Source organism: Aythya ferina (genome assembly GCF_964211825.1).
Source record: "Aythya ferina genome assembly, chromosome: 6".
In the NCBI taxonomy this organism is placed as follows: domain Eukaryota; kingdom Metazoa; phylum Chordata; class Aves; order Anseriformes; family Anatidae; genus Aythya; species Aythya ferina.
The window spans coordinates 22102960-22128157 of NC_140303.1; the positions used below are offsets into that span (position 1 = coordinate 22102960).

General features: G+C 39.6%; 1 protein-coding gene across 2 annotated transcripts in view; it reads right to left on the reverse strand.

Moving 5' to 3' along the window:
• Positions 1-25198, reverse strand: part of CERS6 (ceramide synthase 6) — a 120997-nt gene that overhangs the window by 59711 nt on the left and 36088 nt on the right. For both annotated transcript variants that reach the window (XM_084523211.1, XM_084523210.1), the window contains exons 3-4: positions 24891-25021; positions 2557-2614 (exon numbers count right to left, since the gene is read on the reverse strand). In XM_084523211.1, coding sequence (XP_084379337.1) covers positions 2557-2614; positions 24891-25021 — 189 coding nt within the window. The remainder of the gene's footprint in view (positions 1-2556; positions 2615-24890; positions 25022-25198) is intronic.

Sequence of the window (25198 nt, forward strand, 5' to 3'; positions counted from 1 at the left end):
CAAAAAAACACAAAGGATTATCCAACTTAGTAATGAAAGCTTTCAAAGAAGCTCTCCTCCAGATTCCAGGGTCAGGATTTTATTCCTTTCAAACTCAGATTTCCCTCCTAAGTGGGCTCAGTAAACAATCCAGTGTTTGATGAACAGTAAAAATACTGTATTTTCTTTTAGTTACACAATGTTACTGGGGAGATGATGCAATTACAAATATAAATACAGTCATAATTTTGCTAATTTACCTGCATTCCCATGTGGAAGACCTGAGCATATGAAGTAGAACACTGGAATAATGACTATAGCGTAAAATGATGCAATTAATTTACAATACTGTATAAAAACAAATAATTAAATGTATACACAGTTACATAGTGAACAAGTTTACTGTAAAAATTAAAACATGTTGAAAGTTAAAATTATAGCAAAATCACAAAACCAATCTTTGTTAAGACTAGTTTGTTTAAATACTGGTATATCTCATTCCAACAGCCATGCTGTGCTGGCAATCCCTCCTCAAACTGAGTGATATTCTGAACAGGGAGGACAACATCCACACTGTGGATGTGGATGACAATTGTCATCTCAGCCTTTAGACCCAGCTCACAATGCTCGTAATGAAGCATGCATTTTCTGTATTCTTTTCAGTCTTTAGAAATACTGGTATTCAGAGTTTTTTCCAAGGACAGACACTTTCTTTGTACTGTGTAAGGAAGTTTCTGAATTGTTATCGTAAGACTTTAGTTTAGCTAGCAGCTTCAAAAAGTATTTTCTTTGTTTGTCTACTTCAAAGCTGAGAAATATCAAAATAGTAACTTTATCCATTCTCACCTCCAAAGGTACAGGAAAAGAACAAACCAAAAGAGGTTGCCAGAAGAAAATCAGTAATTCTGAAACCATAAGGGACACAAGATCGTTCTCCCAAAAGAAATTAAGCACTCCAATACTTTCAAGAGAGATCCAGTCTGTGGCCACCAAAAAAATATAAATCAATCACTGAAACATCTTTTAGTTTTAAATTAAAACTTTTCTTACACAATCTACCATTTCTCACATTTCAACACATTTGCAATATATTTAAAATAAGATAAAGCTCTATGAGGCTGAAAAGCAAAACAAGACTAAGGTTGCTTTACCTAAAGGATTCCCTACTTGCCAATTATATTATTCTGAAGAGTATGAAACTTTAATCTCATTGATTTAAAACAAACCACATTGTTGCCCAAAATTCTAGTGTGAGCTTGAGCTGAAAAACATTACTCCATGTATTACTACGTATTTGCCAACAAGCTAGAAATATCATATGCAATACAGGCACAGGGAAAAGAAAAATATATTTTTCTTATTCCACTGCACCATGGCAACTCTTCTTGTCAAACACACGTAGAATAACTTGACTTTGAGTAGTGACGTCTTCCGCATTGAGCAAAACATCCTAACAAGTCAGAAACCAACCACAGAGCATGGAGCGTTCAGCACAGTGGCAACATTCACTTAACGGCTTATCATTAAAACTGTTTTCCTATTTCATGCCATGCTCACAGGAAAAATCACAGAGCATGTAAATGGATGAAGTACACACAGAACAGGAGCATTCAAGGAGAGAGGGAGAGGTTGTGCATTATGTCTGGTTCTGCTCTATTTGGAGAATAGGTGCACACTCTGCATCTTGGGCTGACCACTGGTAAGGGGCTGACAACAGCTGATGTCTCCTCCCTGCACAGGGCATCATCAGCCCTGCTGGCATTGAGTTGACCCACCTGGAACAGCCTCAGGAATTACAACTGTAAAAATGATGGTTCTCTACACCCTGCACTCTCCATACTTTTGCATTACAAAACATCAGAAACATTTAGGACACATTCTCTTATGTTAATTTTTGTCCAAAATGAATAGATGAAATTACATTAATACACTGAGACGACACATTCCCCTAAATTACATCTCTCAGAATTACAAAAATATCACTTGATTTGCACAAAAGCTCTGAGAACTAGCAACATTGCAAAAATAGTTTGAACCACAAACCCATATAACTGCCCAGGATGAAGTTAACAGACCTATGCCAGGGCATTTAGAGGCTGTCAATACCCTTCTCTATTTTAAATCACCAAAAACACAGCATCGATAGGAAACTCCATGGAAACTTCTTTCCACAGTGTACCAGACAAAGAATGAGCAAAACCACAGCATTTTTAAAATCACTAATAGATTGTTATTAAAAAGCATCTTCTACCAGAGGCATTTAAATAAGGATGGTGCAGAAATTGACCTGAATACTTTGGTAAACTTTTCTGCCATTTTAATGCCTATAACGAAAATAATAAAGTGAACTAGACGTGTTGGTATACCCATGTGTTGTTTTTTTTTGTTCCATTAAATATTGATGAGCACTTATATTCTTTATAAGTGCCAATGGCAACTCATTTTATGAATGCAAATTAAATTTTAATTTTGTTCTTGATGAATGTAAGTTTTATGCCTGTGTTCTACATTATACCTATACAAGACTTGAAACAAATCCATAATGTGTTATGAAAGCATAATAATGCAAGTGCCTACCTTTTTCAGGAACCGTACTCCATAGGTAAATATATAAAGGTAAAATGTAAATCTCCACCTGCAAAAGGTACAACAGATTAACTCTAGGATACCAGGTTTACACACTTCATAGCTCAACACATTTCTTATAGTACTGCCAACACAACATAACCCATGTCACGTTAAGAGAATCTGAAGCAAGATTTTGGTCTGGTTTTTTAAGGCTTTTGTTATCAAGCATTGTGTTCATCTGCTGCCTTTTCCCCCACTTCCCACATGTCTGTTGCAAAGAAATTCACTTGTTATTAGGTACTGGAAAGTCCACCAAGCTTAGGAAAAACCAAAAGAACTAAGGATAGTCATCACCACTTCTAAGTGGGAAAAACTTCAATCCCTTTACTAAGTGGAGAATTCAAATATGAAGGAGATTCTTAAGAAACCATGTTTCACTAATTATACCCTGATAACACTTTCTTTTGAAAATTGCACTCCAATTCAGGGAAGCACTTCTGCATGTGATTTCAATGTATTGAAATAAGCAGTAATTCAGTACTTGTTTAAATTACACATCTGCGCCATGCTTCCCAGCTCCCTGCTTACTCTGTCATGTTTCAGAGGTTCTTATGGTTATACCTGCTTACCTGGGGTTTCATTTTGATGCCATCTTACATGGGAAGGCAGTGTTAAAATTAAGCCGTTTGTGTAGAAAGAAGTTAGATTTTCACTTTAAAAATGTAACACGTAGGATTGCTGTCACTTCTGATACTTAGGAGTTATTGAGCAATCAGAAAAAAGAAAGACACTTACTGCAATGCTTCTAAAGGACCTGACTTCATTATTAGGACAACCATAACAAGAAATTTTATTAAGCTTTCAACGGGTAACATTAAGAGTGCTGAACACCAAATATGGTCTTCAGTAATGAAAAGAATCACCCACAGATAGCCAGTTTTGCAGAGCAGATTTCAGCACTTCACTCTTAGTTCTAGTAAGTGTATTTGCATCAGACAGACATGCTGGATACAAGTAGATATCCATAACTTATGTCTGCTTCTAAAGAGTTTCCTAACCGCACATTTCCTGGAGAGTTTTATATTCCATATTTTCCCAAGCATACATGAAATAATTTCTGGGCTTCTAGGTGTTCTTTTCAGAGGCTAACTAGAAGCCAAAAGCAAGGTGCCACAGAAAATGAGAGAGAAGCCAGCAGGAGATCAAATCCAACCCTACAAAATGATTGTCTCTAGGTCTTTCTTCCTTTTGCAACAAAAGAAGGCATAGAAAGTATCTTCCTATCTTCTGGACCCACGACTGGCTTAAGAAAAAAGGGTCAATAGAAGCATAACAAAATAAAACCAAAATTTTATGCAGTGCAAATTCTTACACGAATCCCTGTTTTTTCCAAGGGTTGAAGTGACTACACAAACATGCTTGAGATAAACACCAGTGACTTACTATTCATAACATTTACAACAGGATGAGATTTAGCTTCATTAGTGAGGCAATACTGTTGCATGAATCATCTTCAATTACGCATTTTACAGCGCAACTTTCTGTTCACTGGCAAAACTATTAGCTTACAGTTAATTGCCACTGAAGTGTGCACAAAAAACTATTGGAAGGGTGTCAAAACTGAAAACGCTTCTATGTGTAAGAAGGTCAACCCAAACCTTACTCTTCAGAGCTACTTTTACAAGTATTTAGAAGGAAAGCTGTGTCAGACATAAATAACCTTATGACAAGCTGAGTACAGGACAGTGTAAGAACATCGATGAGATTTAAACTGCTATACCTAAGCTGAACAGAAACTGTGTCTTACCCTGTAACCTCCAGAGCACTGCAGAGATTATTTATTCAGTTGGTATTATATAAACACCAATCCCTTCAGTAACACCAGCAACACAGCTCACAGCTTTCATGCTGGCACTTTTGTTAAGATACTGCAAAAAAAGAGTACTTAGGTGGGTGGGGGGTAGGAGAGTAGTTGTGCTGGTAGAAACCTTCAGGCCACGCATGTGGAAGAAACAGCAAGAAAAGCAATATGAAGCAAGGTTTTATTTGGATAGTAGTTTTCTTATTAGGCTACTCCTATGGCTAGTAAACCTGCTGTTTAACTTCAAAGCCTCTACCTCCTCTAGTGAAAGCTTCAAGACTGTCATTGAAAAAAATATACATATTAGAAGGGAAAAACTGTCTATCCTCATCTCACTGTTGAGCACTTTCAGTGTTCTTATTTTACTCATAATTATGAGCAGTTGTTATAGATCCCTCAAAGTTTTTGTTTTTTTTTTTCTTTTTCTGTTGTTACATTAAAAATCTCCTCAATATCCCCTTTATTTCACACTTCTCTGAGCAAAATTTGTAACATATTTGAGGACATTTGTAAATTGCTGTTGAGAAATGCGAAGGCATTCTGAAGTATTTGAAATATGGTGCTGGTTAAGATTTACATGGTGGAGCTCAGGGATTTTCCAGCCTGTGTGTTTCTCTGAAAGCCTCCCACTGCAGCATTTGCTGCAGCTGGCACCTCAGTGGAAGGAAGCAGCTCTTTTCTGAAATGTGCAAATTCACAAATACTGATTTTCCAAGCCTAACATTCCACCCTCGCCCCAAACTACTGCCACAGCCACAGATCTGTGCCAAAACCATGGACTAACCCACAGGAGAATTCCTGGAGCTTTTAGAAAAAACTCGGAGCCAAAAGCCACCAGATACTAGTTGTACCTGCCAAAGGCTACCAACTTGCTCCAAGCATTCAAGTGCCCCACAGGTGATATACAGATACAGGCATACGATAATAGATGCTGTTAGTATTCTTTAATCTTTTTGCCAACCCTCCCAAACAAGTCTATTTGGGTTGAGCATCAGAAGGCAAAGAAAAGCTCAGGACTGGATGACAGACAAAGCTGGTTGATCTTCTAAATAAATAAATAAATAAGTATAAAGGTAACATGCTCCTTTCTGAGGAACAACATTCACAAAAGCTATTCAATAATCTTCTGAGTTGGTCAAACTGCCATCAGAATTGGTCCCCTGCATCTTACAGTTGCAGTGAAGTGAAGGACTTTTCATTGCTCTGTGTCAGGCAACCAGATACCTTTTCTGTAGGCTTCAGAGGGAAATTCTGCCTGGCTCAATACCCACACAGGAGTCTAAATAGTTTAACACATTATTTTACCAGGACCTGAAGTTGGTATGATGCAGCAATTAACAGTAAAACATCCACTGGCCAAGATCAAATGGATAACTATGTCCTTGTTTCAGCTGGGACAGAGTTAATTTTCTTCCTAGTGGTTGGTGTGGTGCCATGTTTTGGATTCAGGATGAAAATACTGTCAATAACATGCTGACATTTTAGTTGTCGCAGAGCAGTGCTCACACAGAGCCAAGGACTCGGCTTCTCATGGTGCCCTGCCAGTGAGAGGGCTGGGGGTGCCCCAGGCGCTGGGAGGGAGACAGCCAGGACAGGTGGCCCAGACTGGCCAAAAGGGACGTCCCACACCCCGTAGCATCATGCTGAACAATAAAACGGGGGGGAGTTGGTTGGTGGGGCTGCTGTTGCTCTGGGATGGGATGAGTGTTGGTTGGCTAGAGGTGAGTAATCACATTGTGCACCACCTTGTTTTGTGTATTTCCCCCCCCCTCCCTTTTCTTTCCTATTAAACTATCTGTATCTCAGCCCGCAAGTTTTCTCCCGTTGCCCTATCCCATCCCACTGTGGGGGGAGTGAGCAAACAGCTGTGTGGTGCTTAGCTGCCTGTTGGGTTAAACCACAAGAGAGTACAAGAAGGTTTGGGAGAAAATTAATTTTAAGTTATTAAGACATTTCTTATTATACATTGAGTAAGTATATCTGGTCTAACTAGCTAAGTAACTATATTCAACGCTTTAGTAAATGTCGCACATTAACTACTACTTACTGTGCTAACACCAATGGTCTTAGCAACTGGAGATATTTCACTTGTAACTGTCTTTTTAAACCAAAAAAACTAGATCCTTGTTATCTACAAACTAACATATATTGAGACCTATAAAATCTACATTAAATTAAATCAACATTTAAGGCCATTTACAGAGTGAGTGACGTTAATGAAGCATAATAGTCTAAAAACATATACATACAACAAATGGACAGAAATGAGGGATGTTATTTCCATCAGCTTCAGCTATAGAGTCAGAAAAGATAAGAACGGATCTGGAGCTGTTGGCTGCACACTATCAGGAATTTAACTGTAGATATATCACTAATTCTTTGCACAAGGTCACACACAGATCACTCTGCCTCTGAAATACACCATGAATTGAATGACCACATGTTTCTCTGCCTACTTTCCTACCTCAGTGCAGAGAGCCAATAATCTAAAACTATGCCAATATTTTATTGGCATATGAGCGGTCCTCATTCCCCCCAACCTCTCCTTTTGCTCAGTAGCTCAATAGTCAGAACATCTGCCAGACTTGGGAAAACATAGGTTCAGTTTTCTCATGTTACATCTTGCATGCCCCTGATGGGTTGTTAGCCCCAAAACTATCATGTGTAGGACCATCTCTTCTTGTGAAGCTGCTTTATGTAGCAAAAAAAAAAAAAAAAATCTATAACTTGGGAGGAAGACAAGAAGAAAGGGACTGGAACTATGTCATGAAGCTGTACAAATCCCTCAAAACTCATACATAGAAGTCCAGGAAATAAAAGATAAATATATCTCATGCAAAGAAGATTTGTCCAAGGTTGAACGGACAAGGTTCAATTCCAAATTCAATTATTTTCCAACAAGTACTCTATCTAAATCTATAATTCGCAGTCTACAGTATATCTATCTTTATCCCTCCGTTTTGGTCTCAGTGCAGTCTACTGATGAAGAGATGATATAGTGGAGGGAAACAGGAGTAGGAATCATGTCCACATGGCAATACATCTGAGTGTCCAAAACACCTTAGCATTTTGGGAATTTAGGCAAAATATTCTGTATGCAAAGCATACTGTAGAAGAAAATTACATCTTTAGTGTGAGATTATCAAGTCTCATTCCCAACTGAATTCACAAAGTGGTAGCTGATTAAGAGAGATCTTTAATTTATCCTAAGTAATAATGCCAACACTCAAGGTTGGAAAATGCCCTTAGCCTAACCACTGTCCAATTAATCACGGACTACAGGGAAGGGAAAATCTCTGGTCAGTAGCATAAACCCTCTGTAGGACCCTTTCTGATAACTCTCTTAGGGTCCTCAGTCATCCACAGCTCAAGCTTTAGCTCTGCAGGCCACTGGGGATGGTTGCTGTTAGGGTCATAGCTATTTCTCTGCAATAGGGAAAGTATCAAACTGTTCTACAGCAGCAACAGCAGAGCCCAGCTGACTAGGAAAAGCAACACAAGGTTTGTATTAAGATATCTTTTGTTCCCCTTCCTCCCCAGCAATATTCTCTGGCCCATTTACACAACACAATGGAGGCCACTAGGTGAAGCACCCCATTCCGGGTGACTGCTGCATCAATTCACATTTAACTGAAAGAAGAGGACAGCTGAAGCTGCTCTGTTTTGTGAGAATTTGCTCTATCCCTCAGATGTGAAACATGCCTCCAGTCAGTTGTGCAGACACACGGATTCTGAATGACCCAAATACACTCAATTTGTATGGCCTGAAAGGCTTCTTAGGTTAATTTAAATCCAGCAAACCCAGATGAATGCATACAAGGACCTCAAAAATAAGGTTTACAAGGTTCACTTCGTCCTGCACTAACATGCCTACAAGACCTCCTGATTGAACCAGGCTTGTGTCTGGTCTGCTTGAGCCCAACATGAGTGAGATCAACTCTACATATGAGCCTTTAGGGTAATCCTTTCAGGTTGGGCTGTACTTATCAGGGCAGTTATGTTTCAAAAATGGATGTGACACACTGCAACAAAGAATCACAGTAAAGCATAGTAAGAATTTTTTTCTTTTCAAATGTAGTCTTAAAACAGATGCTCTAAAGCACCTGGAGAGTACAGCAACAGATCTGACTGTTCTTGTTCAACACGTAAGTGCATTCCTGATCCAAAGTACAGACAGTTTCAAAACCTCTCAACCCTTTTAACTTTGAGCCACTAATAAAATTTTAAAGATGCTTCAGCGTGATACAGAACGCTATGGAGATGGAAAAGTTGAAGAGCATCTGCCAATTAATCTGGTATACCCAATCATGCTCAATTCAGCAAAAACTATTTAAGTGTACATCTAACTAAGCACTTTGCAGACTCCGGGCATACTTCTGAAGAGGTTTCCTTCAACACCCTGCTGAATTGTGCCCTTAAAATTTTGCTCCAAAAAGTGAGATTGAACTTTAGCTAATAAAAATTAATTGTTAGAGCAATGAACTGAAACAACTTACCCCCCCCACCCAATACATCAGGTTCATCTTCCCAATGACCTGCTGTCTAATGGAGTGAGCTCAGCATGGCTGCTCTCCCAGGAAAAAGACCTTACATTGCCAACTGCAGATTAAACAACCCCTCACACCTTCTCCCCCTCCCCCAGATTTGTAGTTGTCACTTACAGAGACACCTTTGCCACTGTTTTGCTGCTGTTAGGTCTGCAGACAGTAACATAAGAATGTCATGCTTCAAACGGTTCACATTAGACAGTGCTAAAACCCCCCTCATATTTAGCAATTATCCATGGGCTCTTCAGATTGGCAGTAGTCAATTCAACTGGCTTTCCAGCTCTGAAAGTCATTTTCATGTGACAATTCAACCGGTACTGTATGTCATTCTACTTTGGGCAACATTTTTTTTGGTCTTCCTTGATCAAAGCCCTAATGCATACTAGCAATAAAGCACTGGTATCCTGCAGACCCGTTAGGGAATTGTGGTGGATGGTTACTAACACTTCACAGTCTATGTCACTATCTAGAAGCATAATGCAATGAATTGCCACCTTCATTTGAGACATCAGCTTTTCAAAGAATGTAGAAAATCAGAGTCCCAACTTTCTTCCACACAGAAGGCAAAAAACAGCAGGTGAAAGAGGCTGATAATCCTCGTGGCACACTGAGCATTCTGCCTGGTACGCATGGGCACATGTTTTCACATGCAAGTTTTCAGAGGTATCTCCTGAAGAACTTCTATTCCTAGTTCCAATCTCAATTTCCTTCATCTACTAAAGTTATTTAAAATAAACTGACAGCTTTATTAAATCCCTTCTGCATGTACTTCAGATCACGACAAACATATACACAAAACCCAACACAAAGCATATCAGAAACACAATTAGAACGTAGGACAGCCTCATGGAGTGCTTCCCATCGGTTTAGAAACCAGGCAGAAGCAGAATACTGCTTCCGTTTGTACCTTCCACAAAATCCATACATACCACACAGAGAAAGCTCTGTGACAGCATGTTTGATGGTAATAGACCTGCTGTTCCAATATTCTTCCCCCCAAGATTTCTTTAATGATAATTTGCTGCATTTTTTACAGCCTGACAGATGCAACAAGAATTATATAGTGTTAATTTAAAAATAAATAAAGATCTTCTTCTTGCCCTTCTTGGCATGGTAGTGCTGTTGAGCTGTACTGGAGCAATGAAGCAAAAGGTAAGCTCTATGGTTAAGTTATTTGAGGAAGGAATCTGTTATAGACAGTTCCTTACGATGTGCAAAATAGCAGGTATGATGAATTGAGAAATTTTCATTACTTTCCTCTGCAATTTTATGGCTTAAGATTTGGCTGGCATCTGATTTTCCTCTTGGCTGCAGTTTGAAACAGTTATTTAATATTTAATGTTACAGTGCCACTTGAGACCAACCCTGTCCTAAATCTGTATGCTCAAAGTGTAGCTCTAAAAGTCTTACGAACAAAATTTAGTAGCGCAGGAAAAAAAAAAAAGGAAAGGAAACACAGTGATGCAGTTTTATAAATAATAGAGCATGTTTATATAATTAGACCACAAAAGATGCACAATGCAGTAGGTGTTCTGCTAATTCTTTCTAGGTTATATATCTTCTGTTTTGTGGTTATGTAACTGCCCCTAAGGCATCCAGGAGAGAACAACATGAAATAAAGCTCTGATAAGACCTCAGAGATCTGTTAGCACTGCCAAATCTTGCCCTACTATCATCATGGGAAAGCTCATGGGAAGAACACACAGAAAACAGACATTGCTGCCATGAACTCTCCCCTGTGCTCTGACTGACAGAACTGCTTTCCTCATCAGTGACATTCAGAGCACACAGCTGACAGGAGACTTTGAGAGAAATCAGACCCAAGGTCATTCCATCCTGAACTTCTACTCTCTGTCCTTACTGGTAATCTCACAAGTCACCTACATTTTCTAAAAAAGCCCTTCACTTTCCCTGCAGCAATCACAACAGACACTGTGTCCCACTCTTTTTCAGTTTTAGAGTAATAAAAACTTAAAAACTTCCAAACTGCATTTGCTTTTCCAACCTGGATGATTCTGTGCTTTTTGCCTAGTAATGTTGTCTGAGCCATGATGACCAACATATATCCATAAGACAACTTTTGTGACAGGTAATTATCATTTTAGACCACATTATACTACCTGTTTCCATTTTTTTTTCTCATGTTGAAAGTTACTTTCCTCCAGCATTATATCATTTGCTTCAGATTAGTTCTTAACCCACTAAAACAAGTGCTGGACAATTACTGGTATTGATCTTGATGTTTCTCACCTCTACTTGCACTGTGTGCATCTTCTTGCTGAGGCCACTGCCAGTATCCTCTCAGTCATAGGCCACTGCTTGCCTTTTTTGTGGTGAGCAGTACTCCTGTGTCACCTACCTTACAGTTCTGGATATACATGGATGCTATGCCTATATATTAAAAGTATATAAGCATAAAAAATATTCTGCCAAGTCAAAAATTTATTTCCATGTAGATATAAGGGAAATCTTTCTATAAATGCATTTTGATTGACAGCCATACAAATGCAGCATTAAGCAGGCATTACTTTGACCCAGGTCAGTTTAGAGCTTTCAGCTTTTATTAAAGAAAACGGAGGGGGAAAACAAAAGAGAACTGTATATCATAAGCTGCCACACTAGCTTGCAAACTATTTAAATTTTAAGCAAATAATCAGTTCAGCTTCCTCCAAAGAGCATGAAAATACTTTATCAGACAACTTGCTAACACAGAAAGCAATGTAGTTAAGTGCCTGTAAAGAAAAAATATTAAACATTGTGGAAGCTAATTCTCCTCTGTAATTGCATCTCCGTGAACAGATGCACATAGTCCACGTATCTACAAAATGAAAGGTAATCAAATGCAGCAGAAAACCGTGTGACAACTTAAATAAGAAGGAGAACAGAGAAGTAAGGACTTGCATGCCAATTCACTGACTGCTGCATATAAAATAAAAACTTACTGCCACTACCGTTCAGAGTGCAAGATATTTTGATACGTGTTGATTGTGACTAGCAACCCATAGAGAACAGGTAAGTCATACTCAAATTTCTGTTTAGTGGTAGAGACTGAAAAATACCAAGTAAGTCTGTACAATTTGTAATCTCCTATGGAAGAGAAGAACTTGCTACAAAAGCCATCTCTGGGAACCTCCAGCTGGGCCAAATCTGTGTGGTTTCAGTGTAAAGTTGGCAAATAACATTTACCAGTTCTACACATGCAGAACAGCTAATAAGTCTAAAGACAGCAGAAATCGAGTAAAAATGGTACCTGAACTGTCCTTTTTATTAAATGAAAATAAGAGTAAGACTTATTCTGGATGGTTATCTGGTGGATATCTGCATTTACTCATAAAGCAAAGATCTACATCCACATGAGAATGGAAGATTTATTCTGAAACTGACAATCTCTCTCCGGGAATAAATACTTGTTTTAATGTGTTTCATAAAGTTACTACTGCCTAAGCTAATATTGGTCATGCCACTTTCATACCGTGAATATGTAAAAGGTCAAACTAAAGCATAGTTTGGACTGGTAGAAAAAAAAAAAAAAAAAAAAGAAAAAGAAAATATCGTAGTCAGAAAAGAACTATAACTTTCTAAGAAAAGAGGAAGCAATATGGAGGAACAAAGTATAAGGCAAATATTGCGCAATAATCATTAACTAATCACTAAGACATATGATGGAAACAAACATCAAACATACAGGATGAAAGTAATGAAAAGAGAAGAATGCTGTGAAAGGGAGGGAAGGAGGTAAGTGTTTTTGCTGTCTTCCCCCCTTCCATACAGCTGTTATACTTTTAAAGGCAATATCGCAGATTAAATAAAGAACTGACGAGCATCATTATGGATTTGAGAAGTGAATAGGACCTTCACTTAATAGATAATAACTATTCTACACTATTTGCTATGCTACTTTGGCAATAATGGTTTTATTATTGAAAATTACATTTCAGAGAAATAAAAAGCCTTCAAAGTTTAGAAGTAATAAAATATATTTTTAAATCCAGTCTATGTTCCAACTCACAAGTCAAGAAAAAAATCAGAGGTGACAGTAATTTAGGAACTAGAGATATCAGTACCTGAAAACTACCACTTAGAAGAGATCAGTATCACAGACAAGCACACTAACAAATGATGAGGAAAAAGAAGCCCAAAGCTTCATATGCAACAAGAGAGACAAACTGACAGAAATCCTGGTACTGAATTCTCCAAAGATCTTCCCCAAATCATCAAAAATCAGTTTTTAAGCCCTGTGATTCTCATCCCACCTACCAGGCATAAGAAGCAGTCTTGAAGTCTGCAGCATCCCAGACTCAGCCTGTACTTCCCTTGTGGCTCTTCTGAAAAATCCCAGGTCTGTCTAGGCGTTCTTTCACTTTCAAGCCACTATCTGAGACATTTGACAACTTCATTTAAAACTGAGACTGACTAAAGAGGCAGCCTCATCCACCATCAAGAGACGGACAATTTAAGGCACACAGAACATAAGAAACAAGCAGCTACTGCAGTCTGTGCAGTTTGCCTCTAGTTGTCTTTAATTACCATACTGAAGTTGTGATTTTGATCTAGTATACACAGTAACTAAAACTTTGGGAAGATTTATTTAATTTCCATAACATAAAATAATGATGAGCACACACAAACCACAAGAGAAAAGAAATCTAGTTAATTTATTATAACCTTGCTTAACATGCAGTGATAATGTTAAGCGATGGTATCTTTGGAGGGCTAGCATATCAGTTAATTTAAATTTTTAATTTTATTTAAAAATGTGTCACAGAAGGCAATAAAAGTAGGGAAATCAAAGTTTTAAGTAATCCAATTTGAGGGAAGAGGGGAATTTCATAAAATTCAAAATGAAAAGTGCTTACAGCACAACCTAGAAATACAGTGAGCATAATCTGACGAACCAGCATGGTCATCTTCACCTGCTTGCTCCAGCAGAACAGCAAGGGGAGGGGTCTGATGATTCCCGACACCTAACCAGTGTCTGGGCACAGAGACGCCCTGAGACCCAGCTGAGACACAGACCCAGTATTTTTCTATTCAAAATTGAGAAATAAGGATAGAAGGATTAGATAGAGGTTGTAAACATACTCATAGTAACAGCTATTCAACAGAAATGCAGTCATTCTCTTAGCCACTGTTAATCTAAGCACTTATAAACAGCTGACAGCAGGGAGAGATGCACTTGTGGCACCCATGGCATACCCTATCCTGCTCCACCAGCCCACGTCCTCCTGCCTGGCTGCACCAGAAGGGGCCAGCGGCTGCAACAAAAAACCCTTCTCCCTCCTCTGCTGCACCAAAACTTGAGCTTTCCCATTTGATGCGAGTACTGCCACAGGGTGACATTTAACTCCCATGAGCTCACTGTGCAGCCAAGCCAATGCAGGCAACGGGCAGGTGAGGACACAGGTCAGGAAGGGACCTTTACAGCTTATGAGAGCAGCAGCGATAGCCTGTGCTGCTAAATGACAGTTGGAGCCAGCCTGTGCAACTACACTACAAGCCACTGAGAGAAAGCATCAGCACAAAAGCACACAACAAAACCATAAAAGAATATATAATTTAGCTACTCAGGCCCGCCTGGCCATCAAAGAAGTGTGAATAGTCCAAAGCCTGAGAATATAGATGCTCCCAGAGGCAAAGCTGGAGGCATAAACCCACTGTAAATCACAGAACTGCCGGCTGTGACGCCCAGTCTGGGCATCTGGAAGCATGAGTGCTGAGCAAGCTGTGCATTGGAGAGGAGGCACAGGCGTGATATTCAGTCCTGATTCATCAGAGAGCAAGTGTTAGGGCAGGATTAAAATTGTTCTCAGTGGCCGCACAGTGTACTCATGACTTTAAATCAGGACTGCTTGTTTTGCCAGCCATTAAATTATTCACGTGTTCAGGACCTTGTATTGGGTTTATGTGGCAAGGTTTTGATAGCAGGGGTGGTGCAAGGTGGCCTGTGTGAGAAGAGAATGCCCCAGAAGGGACCTGCTGCTGGCCAGAGCTTGAGCCAGTGAGCAGTGCTGGCTGTGCCCCTGTGAGAGCAGATTTAAGAAAGGGAAAAAACTGCTGGGCAACTGCAGCTGGGATAGAGTAAGAAAATAGGAAACAGCCCTGCAGACCCCAAAGTCAGTTCAGAAGGAGGGCAGGAGGTGCTCCAGAGCAAAGTTCCCTTGTGGCCTGTGGAGAGGCCCACAGAGGAGCAGACTTACAGTTTGCTTTCAGTTTCTTGCTGCTATAGCCTGTTTGTTACAGGCAATACATAAATCTCCCTATGCTGAACCTGTTTTGCCCATGATGGTAATTGGTGAGCAATCTCCCTGTCCTTATCTCAACCCTTACACCCCTTCTGATTGTATTTTCACCTGGTTTTCCCTTGAGGAGGGGGGACTGAGATGGCAGTTGTGGTGGAGTTCAGTTCCCCATCAGAGTAAAACAACTACAGGCCTCAGGCTAAAAATTACTACATTTTATGTAACTCAAGGCAACAAGCACTGTCTTAGCCTCTCTCTCTCTGAGAGGGAAGCCATCAGTGAGCCAGCTCTGGATCGCATGTGAAAAAGAATATTTACACTAAATGAAAAGGCTTCATCAATACCCTTCCGCACTGTCTTCAAACGTGGCTTAGGGAAACAAATTCCGCTCAGCGTACCCTGCTACCAGACAAATGAGTCAGTACCATACAGAGCTATTCAGTGTTATTCTCAAGGAGCAACATCTCACGCTGATGTAATATGGAGCAGGATTTTTCTCGTAGCTTTTTATAGCCATACATGACTCTACGCCTTTTTGCACCAATAGTTTTGCTGACACATGAGACTCAGTATAATTGCCCCATTCTCTTTTACCTCATATTAGACCTTGTATTCAAATTCTCTGTTTTTTCTCTGTGATGCTATTAGATATAACACCAAGAGAAAAACATTTCCTTGACTGTATCAATCCCATCATCCAGATGTAAATCTTACAGATAAAATAGCAGTACTTTACACAGATCACAATTACAAGACTGTCTTTACTTCTTTCTACACTGTAGTTGCCACTTGCTAGATGACTTCAATTAGAGTCTCCTTTTTGGCAACCATGACTCATCTCAACTTCCCTGCTGCTACCTGCAGCTATAATAAACCCTTCAGGCACCCAGTGAAGGTCATGTTTTCCCTGTTCCAGAACAATTTCATGGACTCCAACTCCCTCCACATCTCACTGAAAGCCTGTGTCCTCCCTCACCCACCTGCCTCGCAAATCTGGCTCTGCCAACACCTCAGCTCGTACTCCTTGCTATGCCCTTTGTTTGGCCAACACAGTTTGCTTTCATGGCTCTTCTCTCCCTTACCTCCACACTCCATTTTTAGGATGCATGATACTCTGCAGTTAAAAAAAATTAGTCTTCACAACTGATTTTGATGCAAACTATGGCTACAATTTATTTATCAGCACAATACTGAATATTCTAGTTGCTGAAGTAAATACAGCCATCTCTTTAATTACAAATTACTGCTGACTTACTGCCTCAGGAGAGCAATGAATACCATGAAAGAAACATGAAATCCTGTTTAATTACTCAGGGTGTGAAAAACTGTTTTCACTATTCAGTTTTGTACATGCTTCTTCCCTTTCTTGATTAAGTATTGCCTGGTTCTTCCACTGTGTGACAGGTAGTTGCTGTTTCTTTTCTTCGTACAAATCATCATTTCTGTATGTTTTTATCTTTTACTAAGGCAACCCTCGCACTTCATCTATTGTCTCTGATCTCCTGCACAATCCTTTTAGTATCTATGCAGTCACTGTCCTGCTATTTGCATCTGCAAAGCACAATACTTTCATGCTACATCTAATGAAAATTCTAATTAAAAACATCAGTGGAAGAGTTTGGTCTGCTCACACCAGTCTAGCAGTACACTGGGGAATGGTGACAGGCAACCCATCTCTTTAGGATTCAGCAACAGTAATTATATTCCCTTCAAAGACAACTTTTCTTGAGCATTATCAGAGTTAGCCTTTGCTGCTAACACTAACACCAACATTAAATCCACATCATCTGATGTATGAATCCTTTCACAGACATTTTACAGAGTTCAAGGTTGCAGAAGACCAACTAGCTTGGAGTGGTTCACATCCACAGTGCTCTGAGCTGGAACACTGGATAGCAAGTGCCCAGGATTTCCATTACATTGATAGGAAATATAGCTCCAAAGTGTGGGGGTTGTGAGTTTAGGCTTTTGTTTTTCTGCTATTTCTGCCCTGCAAGAAGGATCACAGTTTCACAGATAGCGAGACTGATGTATTGCATCTTGCCAGCATAGTGCTTTTATAGCCTGACACTAAGCATGTGCTGCATGCCCTATGGCACAACACGGAGGCACTAGCCCTGCCTGGATAACAAGACTATCCCAGCTGGAAGAGTCAGATTTGGCAAGTTTTATATACATATCATCTGTCTAGAGCAAAGCCTGGAGCAAATTATCTTTTCAATGAATTATCCTTTCAGTAGTGCCTGCATTTCCTTTTGGCAGGAGGTAGCAGCATCACTACAGAAAGTGAGTCCAGTAGTACACCAGTGTTCACAAAGTGAAGACCATTGGAGATAAGACCTCTGGGGAAGAGAATGAAGGTGCACCCTGATTTTTCAGCTTTGTTTCTATTGCGAAGACAAAGATAATTAAAAAAAAAAAAACAGTAACTGAGACCTGAGACTTTCAAGTTGGTATTTTTTGAAAGACACATCACAAAAACTGTATTAGATGAAACTCACACCTTTGATAAAAACAAAAATGGATTATTGGTATTAATTAATATTCTTCTTTCTCCAGCATTTTTACAATAGACATCACACATCATGTTTCTTACTCCCTTCTTCTACCAGTTAAAAAAAAAAACAACAACAAACAAACAAAAACAACAAATGAGAACACCCTTCCTCCATTAATAGCATTTTATGGCTATTTAAGAGGTACCAATTTACCTTTACCAGCAGCTTTATGGCATACAAGCTATCAGGAGTAATTGACATGAAGTTCCCATATATGAAGTTCTACTTAGTTACATGATATTCATTAAAGGAAAAAATAATTAATATATATTGAGAGACCTTCAGAAAACACTATTAAAGTGCTTTTTATTTGTGAAGGCTGTCAGACACAACCTTTAATGGTTTGTCAAGGGTAACTAGTACAAAACAATAAGGATGCCACATGGAAAAATCACAACTGTGGACTGGGGGATAAAATAAAAATTAAAAAAAAAAAAAATCACACCACAAAACAAAAACAAGACAAAAACAAAACAAGCAAAGTATTGATTTATACTAAATTATAGGGATCTCTCAGATTACTCATTTGAAAAAGGGCATATTCTTTTACAAGGACAGATCATGTAGCAGTTCCTTCTCTCTCCTTTTGATGTAATAAGGTTGGCACAATTAGAGCGTACTGACAGCAACAGTAAACAGTAACACTGAAAAGCTTCTCCAAAATAAAGTAGGATGCCTCAAAATTTAATTTGCGAAGTGCTACACTTTGGTAAATTGATTGAAAGAAAAATCTGTGTTCACGCTGCCTTGCCTAGACCTGATACTCATGTAGGTTAAAAGAAGCTAGCTTGGGCAACTTTTCAGCTTGACATTAACTCTCAGTGCAACTGGGTCATTCACAGAAGCTCAGAAATAATGAGTTTCCCTCGCTCCCTCTTAACAGCACTGTTTTAACAGGTTGGCATTCTGAGTTAGCAGCTTTGGAGAAATGACCTTGTTGCTTTACCTGAGAGAAAGCACTCACTTCTTTGGGCTATAAGCCCAGATACTGTGCTTAAAGGAATAATCCTCCTCTTACCCCTCCTGCTCAATTCCTTTTGTTGTAAGGCCATGGGAAATAAAAAAAATAAATCAATCAACTGCATTAAGAGAGATGTACAGACATCACGCAATTATTTTGACACTACTACCAGAACTACAAAGTAGTTGCTCCAGTATCATAACAGTCTTTGTGAAAGGCTGATGGGTATTTCCATCAGGGTCACAGAAATCTCTGAAATACTGAAAAGAAGCCAAAAAGTTAAGGATCAGCAATAAAAATATGCAAATGACTCAACTCTTCACTTGTATAAACGTTGATCAGTTCTATTAACTGCTTCAGCACAAAGTGGCCCAGAAAGAATAAATTGTATTAATTAGTGTCTTTCAGTACTATGGCTCATTGCAGTTTCCTACTGCCACTTCACAAAAAGTTCCAGAAACTTTGGATTTTCCTCAATGCTTTCTCTTTCAGGCAAGACTGCTCTGCTATAATCATCTACCAGAAGTACCACCTGTAGCAGGAACACCTGGCTGCAGCACACAGCTCACTGCTGGAAGTTAGAGGGAGAGGGAGGAGCAGAACTATGTATCTGCCCAGTTAGAAATAGTAATAATCCAGGATAGCATGAAAAAATCTCTGCCTTTTTGTCAACATACTACATAGACATGCAATTTCTACCAAGCAGCTTGTTGAGCTACCAGTGCTTTGGATCTCCTGAACAGACCAGGGCAGCAGTGGAGAGGTTCTGCCCAGCATCCATGACAGCATGGAGGAACAGCCACTCCTGCCCCATGGAAACCCGCAGAGGAAGGCAAAGGAGATTTGATAGCTCTATGCCATTAAACAGCAACTATCACACTTTCCTGTCATGTCATGGTTAACTAACAGAACCCTTCTACTCCTTAAAGTCAGGTTTAAAAAACAAAATGTCTAATCTGTGGGCTAACTTCAAATACCAGCTTTCAGGCGGAGTTATCCTTACTGCTGTCCTTACGAATTCCTTTACTCACAACCGCAGATCTAAGCTTCCATTTCACTCGAGTAGACAGTGCACCCAGTAAGGTAGAAGAAACAGATTTTAATACTGGTAATTTGTTAGTGACTTCAGTGGCTACATATCTGCAGAGCCTGGCTACCTCAAGAGATGTGAAATACTTAATCACCTCCAAGTACACCTTAAATACATATACATGCAATCCACTCATTGCACATCGAGAATAAGGAGTTGTCCCATACATATGCATCAGCAGCAAATCATCTGCTCATGCTGGCTGAATCCTATCTATCCAAGTCACCTTGTCAGTGACCAATAATAATAAGAAAAAAAATTATAAAAGAAACCTGAAATCAGTGAGTGTAGTAGCATCTGGTCCACATGGCCACCCAATGCACTGCTTCCTCCATGATGTCTAAACATTCAGGCAATTTACAAATTCTACTAATTCCTGCAGCAGGTAACAACCTGAGAAACTTCCAAGGAAGAAACCTTGGGTTTCTCCAAAGAAGGACTCCAAGTCATCTTAAGATGCCTGCAAATATGAAAAGCTAGACATATGACAGTGGCCGAATTCCTTCCCATTTTGGGTGTATGCTTTGTATTCACACTTAGAAGCCACTCATCCCAGGGGAGCAGCACTGCTTTCCAGACATCCCCCATTCTCTTTTCTAGTTGTGAAACACTGGTCAGTTCTCTGTTGCATGTAGCACTGAAGCAGCAGAAAATCTGTATTGACAACTCTGAATTAAATGGACCCATAATATCATTTACCACTTCTTCTTGCTTGTATCTCAAAGATCACTGTATTCAGCAGTGTTCTGTAGTTGACTTAAGTGGGCCTGAGGCCACTCAAAATTTGGAGCTAGAAGATTTTTGATGCCTATTTGTTTTCTAGTGCTTTACTGCTACACACAAAAGAATTCATCAGTCTGTGCTTTATGTGCTTTGTTAAGATTTATATCAGCACAGTTCAGAATTTCAACAACCAAGCAGCTGTCTCAATTTCTTTCCCTTGCATAGTTATTCTTCTAGTGCAATTCTGCGGAAGAGAATTACCCTGCTAGTGAAGAAAAGCAGTAAGACCAAGAAGTTGCAAAACAGCCCACAAAATTTTCACAAATGTGCACAAGTGAAAAAGTATTCTATATTGTATATATCTCTCTATACACATAAACACGTACACAGATAGATACATACAGCAATCTTCCCCCCCAAAACATGCACAAACAGTTTCACTTCCCTGGGAAAAGGGTATGTTCTGTCTAGGAGGCGAGATAGAGACTCTTATTTCACCTACATCAAAACTAAAAGTCACCCCACTTACAGATACTTTACTATCCAAACTTCCTCTACACAAATATGTTTAGAAAAATAAATGAAAATCTTTAGCTCATCAGTCAGCACGCTTCCATGTTTTCACATGCAGACTGCTGCATCAACTCAAAAAATACTCTTGGACGTATCTATCTGCCAGCTCCTCCTTGGAAACCATGCAAATATCTCTAATAAGCAGCTTTGGACAGCAAGGGAGGGGAACACGATGCTTGTTCTTTCTATGCTATTTAGCCTTTGAGAAAAGCAGACATGCCTAGGCACTGGCAGTGTGAGCAGCAGCAGCACAACAGACTGAAGCAGCCAAGAACCTAGAAGTCACTTGGAAATCACCACTGTATTGTCTTTCAGACATATTAACAAAGATATTCGTGTGCCCTGCATTCTGTCTGACAGTCACCAAAGTTACCATTCAAGGTATTCCAGGCATTACATTGTCCCAGTTGTCCGTAGCATACCTCAAAGCCTTTTTTCCATGAGCTTATTCCATGCCTGGAATTCCCATTCTTCTATATTCAGATGTAACATTCTCCCTTAAGACATTTTTGGGAACTTGCTCTCCATTAATGGCTAGTCTTTTTTTTTTTTTTTCCTTAAATATATTTGTGCCAGAATTATGCTCCAGATGAGTCCGTAGAGCATTTGGACCAATTTATGCCACCCACCTATAAGCAGATCAATAGTCCTCTGCAGAAACAACTTTTAGCCTTGTAAAGTACTGCAGATACTCTCCATGAATAACATACAAATTACACAAGCCTTAGAAAAGATTCAAGGTAATCCACTTGGTGTTTTCTGATGTGCCGCATGCTTAAAGAGCAGAGTACAAGGTTCTTCCCCTCCTCTTGTTAAAGCTTGTTCTTTCTTGATGTTAGGCTACACTATGAGGACAGAGACAAAGGAATAAAAAGCAGTAGAAATGCACAGCAGTAGAAAAGTCCACTGTGCACAGTTTGCCAGTTCTTCTCCTTTATTCATCTTGGATCTATCAAGTGAAGAAAGCAGAAAAACTGTCTATATTCCCAATGAGAAAGAAACATTATGCACAGACTCACTCCTGTAGCTGCTACCTGAGCATTACAATCTGAAGTTGTACAAGGTGGGTGTCTTTTCCAGTGACTACAAACATCCTACTGCTAACTCCAAGTTTCATTTCAGAACCATCAAATCCTTGAGAAACAACCTATCAACTTGCTGGTAAAATAAACCTCTGCACCCCGTTTATTACTGCCTTTCTGAATAACACTGGATAATGAATCCTCACCCGCTGATACCATCTATTTCACGTTTTGTATAGGTACGTATCACCATAACATCTGAAGCAGGTACATGATGCCATTGAAGTCTCACTATCAGCGGATTCCACAGCTCCAATAACCAAGTGGCACCTTCACTTGAAAGAGAAGGTTGAGACAAAACTGAGGTGACTGCTGGTTAAGGTCACTGCAAAGTCATTTGTTTTCACAACAAGACTGTTGCACAGGCAGTGCCTACAGACATATTACTATGTTTTTCTTCATATAGCTACCACATGCTAATTCCCAGGACATATGATAAAACCCAGGAAAAAAGAAATATTTGATTTTTGTTTTGGAAAAAAAAAAAAAAAGTGTAGATTTTGAAGCTGCTCTGCACTCTGTTTAGGACCATAACTGAAATACCTTTGGGGGGGTGAAAATGGGATAGGGAAATTGAGAAATCTGGGGCAAGAGAAATAAGAGAAATCTAGTGAAAAAGTTACTGTTGTAGTCTGTCTGGGTCTGGATCTTGGGTGTCATTCATGCCAGCTGAGTGCATTTATCATCAAATTTCACTGTCATCCTTTGCCCTTTTGAAACTCCTCTATGTAGTAACCAAGATATCCATTCGGCAAGAAAGATAAGGCAGTCAGAAACAGTCTGCATCCCCTCATGCATGTCTGTCTTCTCCTGTGCAACATGGAATAAGCCATTTTGTGCCTAAGGAACACTTTTACTAGCAGTAAATTGAACTGTCTGCTTGTAAAAAGAGTTGGAGCTCTTCTTAGGCAGCTCCACACTTGCTGTGGGTTCTGTCACTGTTCTCCCCAAGTCTTTGCCAATCAATTCAGCTGCCAGCAAAATGGAAGACTTCTCTGGAAGGACAACAGCAGCTCAACAACTGAAGGTGTGGGTGGGGATCACTGTTGCATTGTTTACGTTATGCCTGCTGGCTACTTACAGGCATGTTTTGCTCTCTGTCAGGGCTTCTGACCCTTCCACTGGTGCTCGAGTTACTGCAGGTTTGGAGTGCGGCCGTTCCTATCTCTGCCATGGGAACATGTGCTTCATGCACCCTAGAGCTCTGTAGCAGCTGTCCACACATGGATTCTTCATCCAAAATGTCACACAATTAACTACATGTGAAAAGGCTATTGGCCTTGAGCAGATCTGGATTTCTTTGCTCCAAAGATACTGCACCACATGTAGTGCCCTGATTTAACTAGACACCCGTTTCATAGCCATACTGAGGGGAGAAAAGGGGATCCCTGACTTCCTGGTGCTATTCCAACTAACTTCCACCAACTCCATCCAGCATGCATGACAGGACACCTGGTGGCACCTGCTATACTGCTGCAAACGCTATCAGGGCAATGCGCTCACACAGAGAGCAGCATGTTCTAGAGTAACAGTACTTGTGGAGCCCCAGAGGCAACTCCCCCTGCACCCTCTGCAAACCATGAGCTGAGAAAAGCTAACTATCCATTTCTTCTTCACACCAACTTGCTTCTTTCTGGAGATACAAGTATTGTCATTACTATTAAGTATACATCTTGCAGTAACGCCCAATGGGCCTCTCTAAATGAAGCTGGGACTTAATTCTTCCTGCAGAAGTTAATGGCACTCATTTCAGCTTGATTTCACCTTCCAGTTTGCATTCACAGCTCTTATCTACACACTTTTGCCATAATGTATGCCACAAAGAAATATATATACACACACACATACACATATATATACTTTTTAAAAAAAAATTATTTACTTGTAATTTTTAATGAAATCATGTAAAATTGTTTGGATTAAAAAAAAAAAAAGAAAAAAAAATAGATTTAAAATAACCAAGTTTCAGTTTCAAATTTAAATAGGCTTCCTCTATTGGTGCTGACATTTCTGTCTAACACTTCTTTCCCAGCTAACAAAAAGCATAACTAGTTTTAAGCCAGCAATAACACGACTACTTGACCTCAGGGTATGATAAAGCCGATACTTGTTTATGGCATTATTTGCCAAGCCTCTTGATTTGGAGCATGTAAAACTTGCCTTAAATGCACGACCTTCCATATCAAAGGAACAACATTACAGCAGTGCTGGAGGGCTGAGTCTTATAACTAATAAGTCTTTCAAAGAAACTAGCATTCTTTGTGTTTTAAGTTCAATACCTATCATTCCTCCTTTAAGAAAAACATGTAAATGTATTACGTAGATTTAGTTTTTCACACTCTTTCAGTGCAGATTAAGTATTAGTGTGTTAAATCCAGTCAGCATGAAAATCTGACTCACAGACAATGGGGTCTGATTAGAAAAAAGAACTATGTATAGATAACCAGTTTTGAAGAGCAGCTGGATTCTTGGAAGCAGTCCCTAGAAGTAAACCCTTGTAGGTGAAAAATAACTGCCCAAAGAAAGTGTAGGAGCCTCTAGTTTCTCAGAATTAAGTGCACTCAAGAAGCCGTGCTAGTAAAAGGGTCAAGCCCAGGATGAGAAAAACAAGGAAGGGCTTTTTGGCTTTTACTTTTATTGCTCCATTTCAGATCTCTGTCCAGCTGTACAGAGAAAGGAGAAAGACTGCTGTAAAGACAGTTTGCTTACATGCTCTCGCAGAACTTCGTAAGAGTACTGGGCTTTTCCTGGTTGCGTCTTTGTCGAAACCATCGTTGAATGCTGCGTACATCCCAGTCCAGCTGCTTGGAGAGCCCCTCCAGCCTCTTCTCATCCGGATGCTACAGAACAGAGAAGGATAAAAATTATTTCCTCTTCCCAATTGTGGTAATGCCACTTTTAATTTAGAACTGCTGTAACCACCTCCCAATGGCTTATAGACTGCTTGTCAGACAAATGGATGCATAGAAATAAAATGACAGAAATCTCTGCTGGCACATCCACACCAAAATATGTTT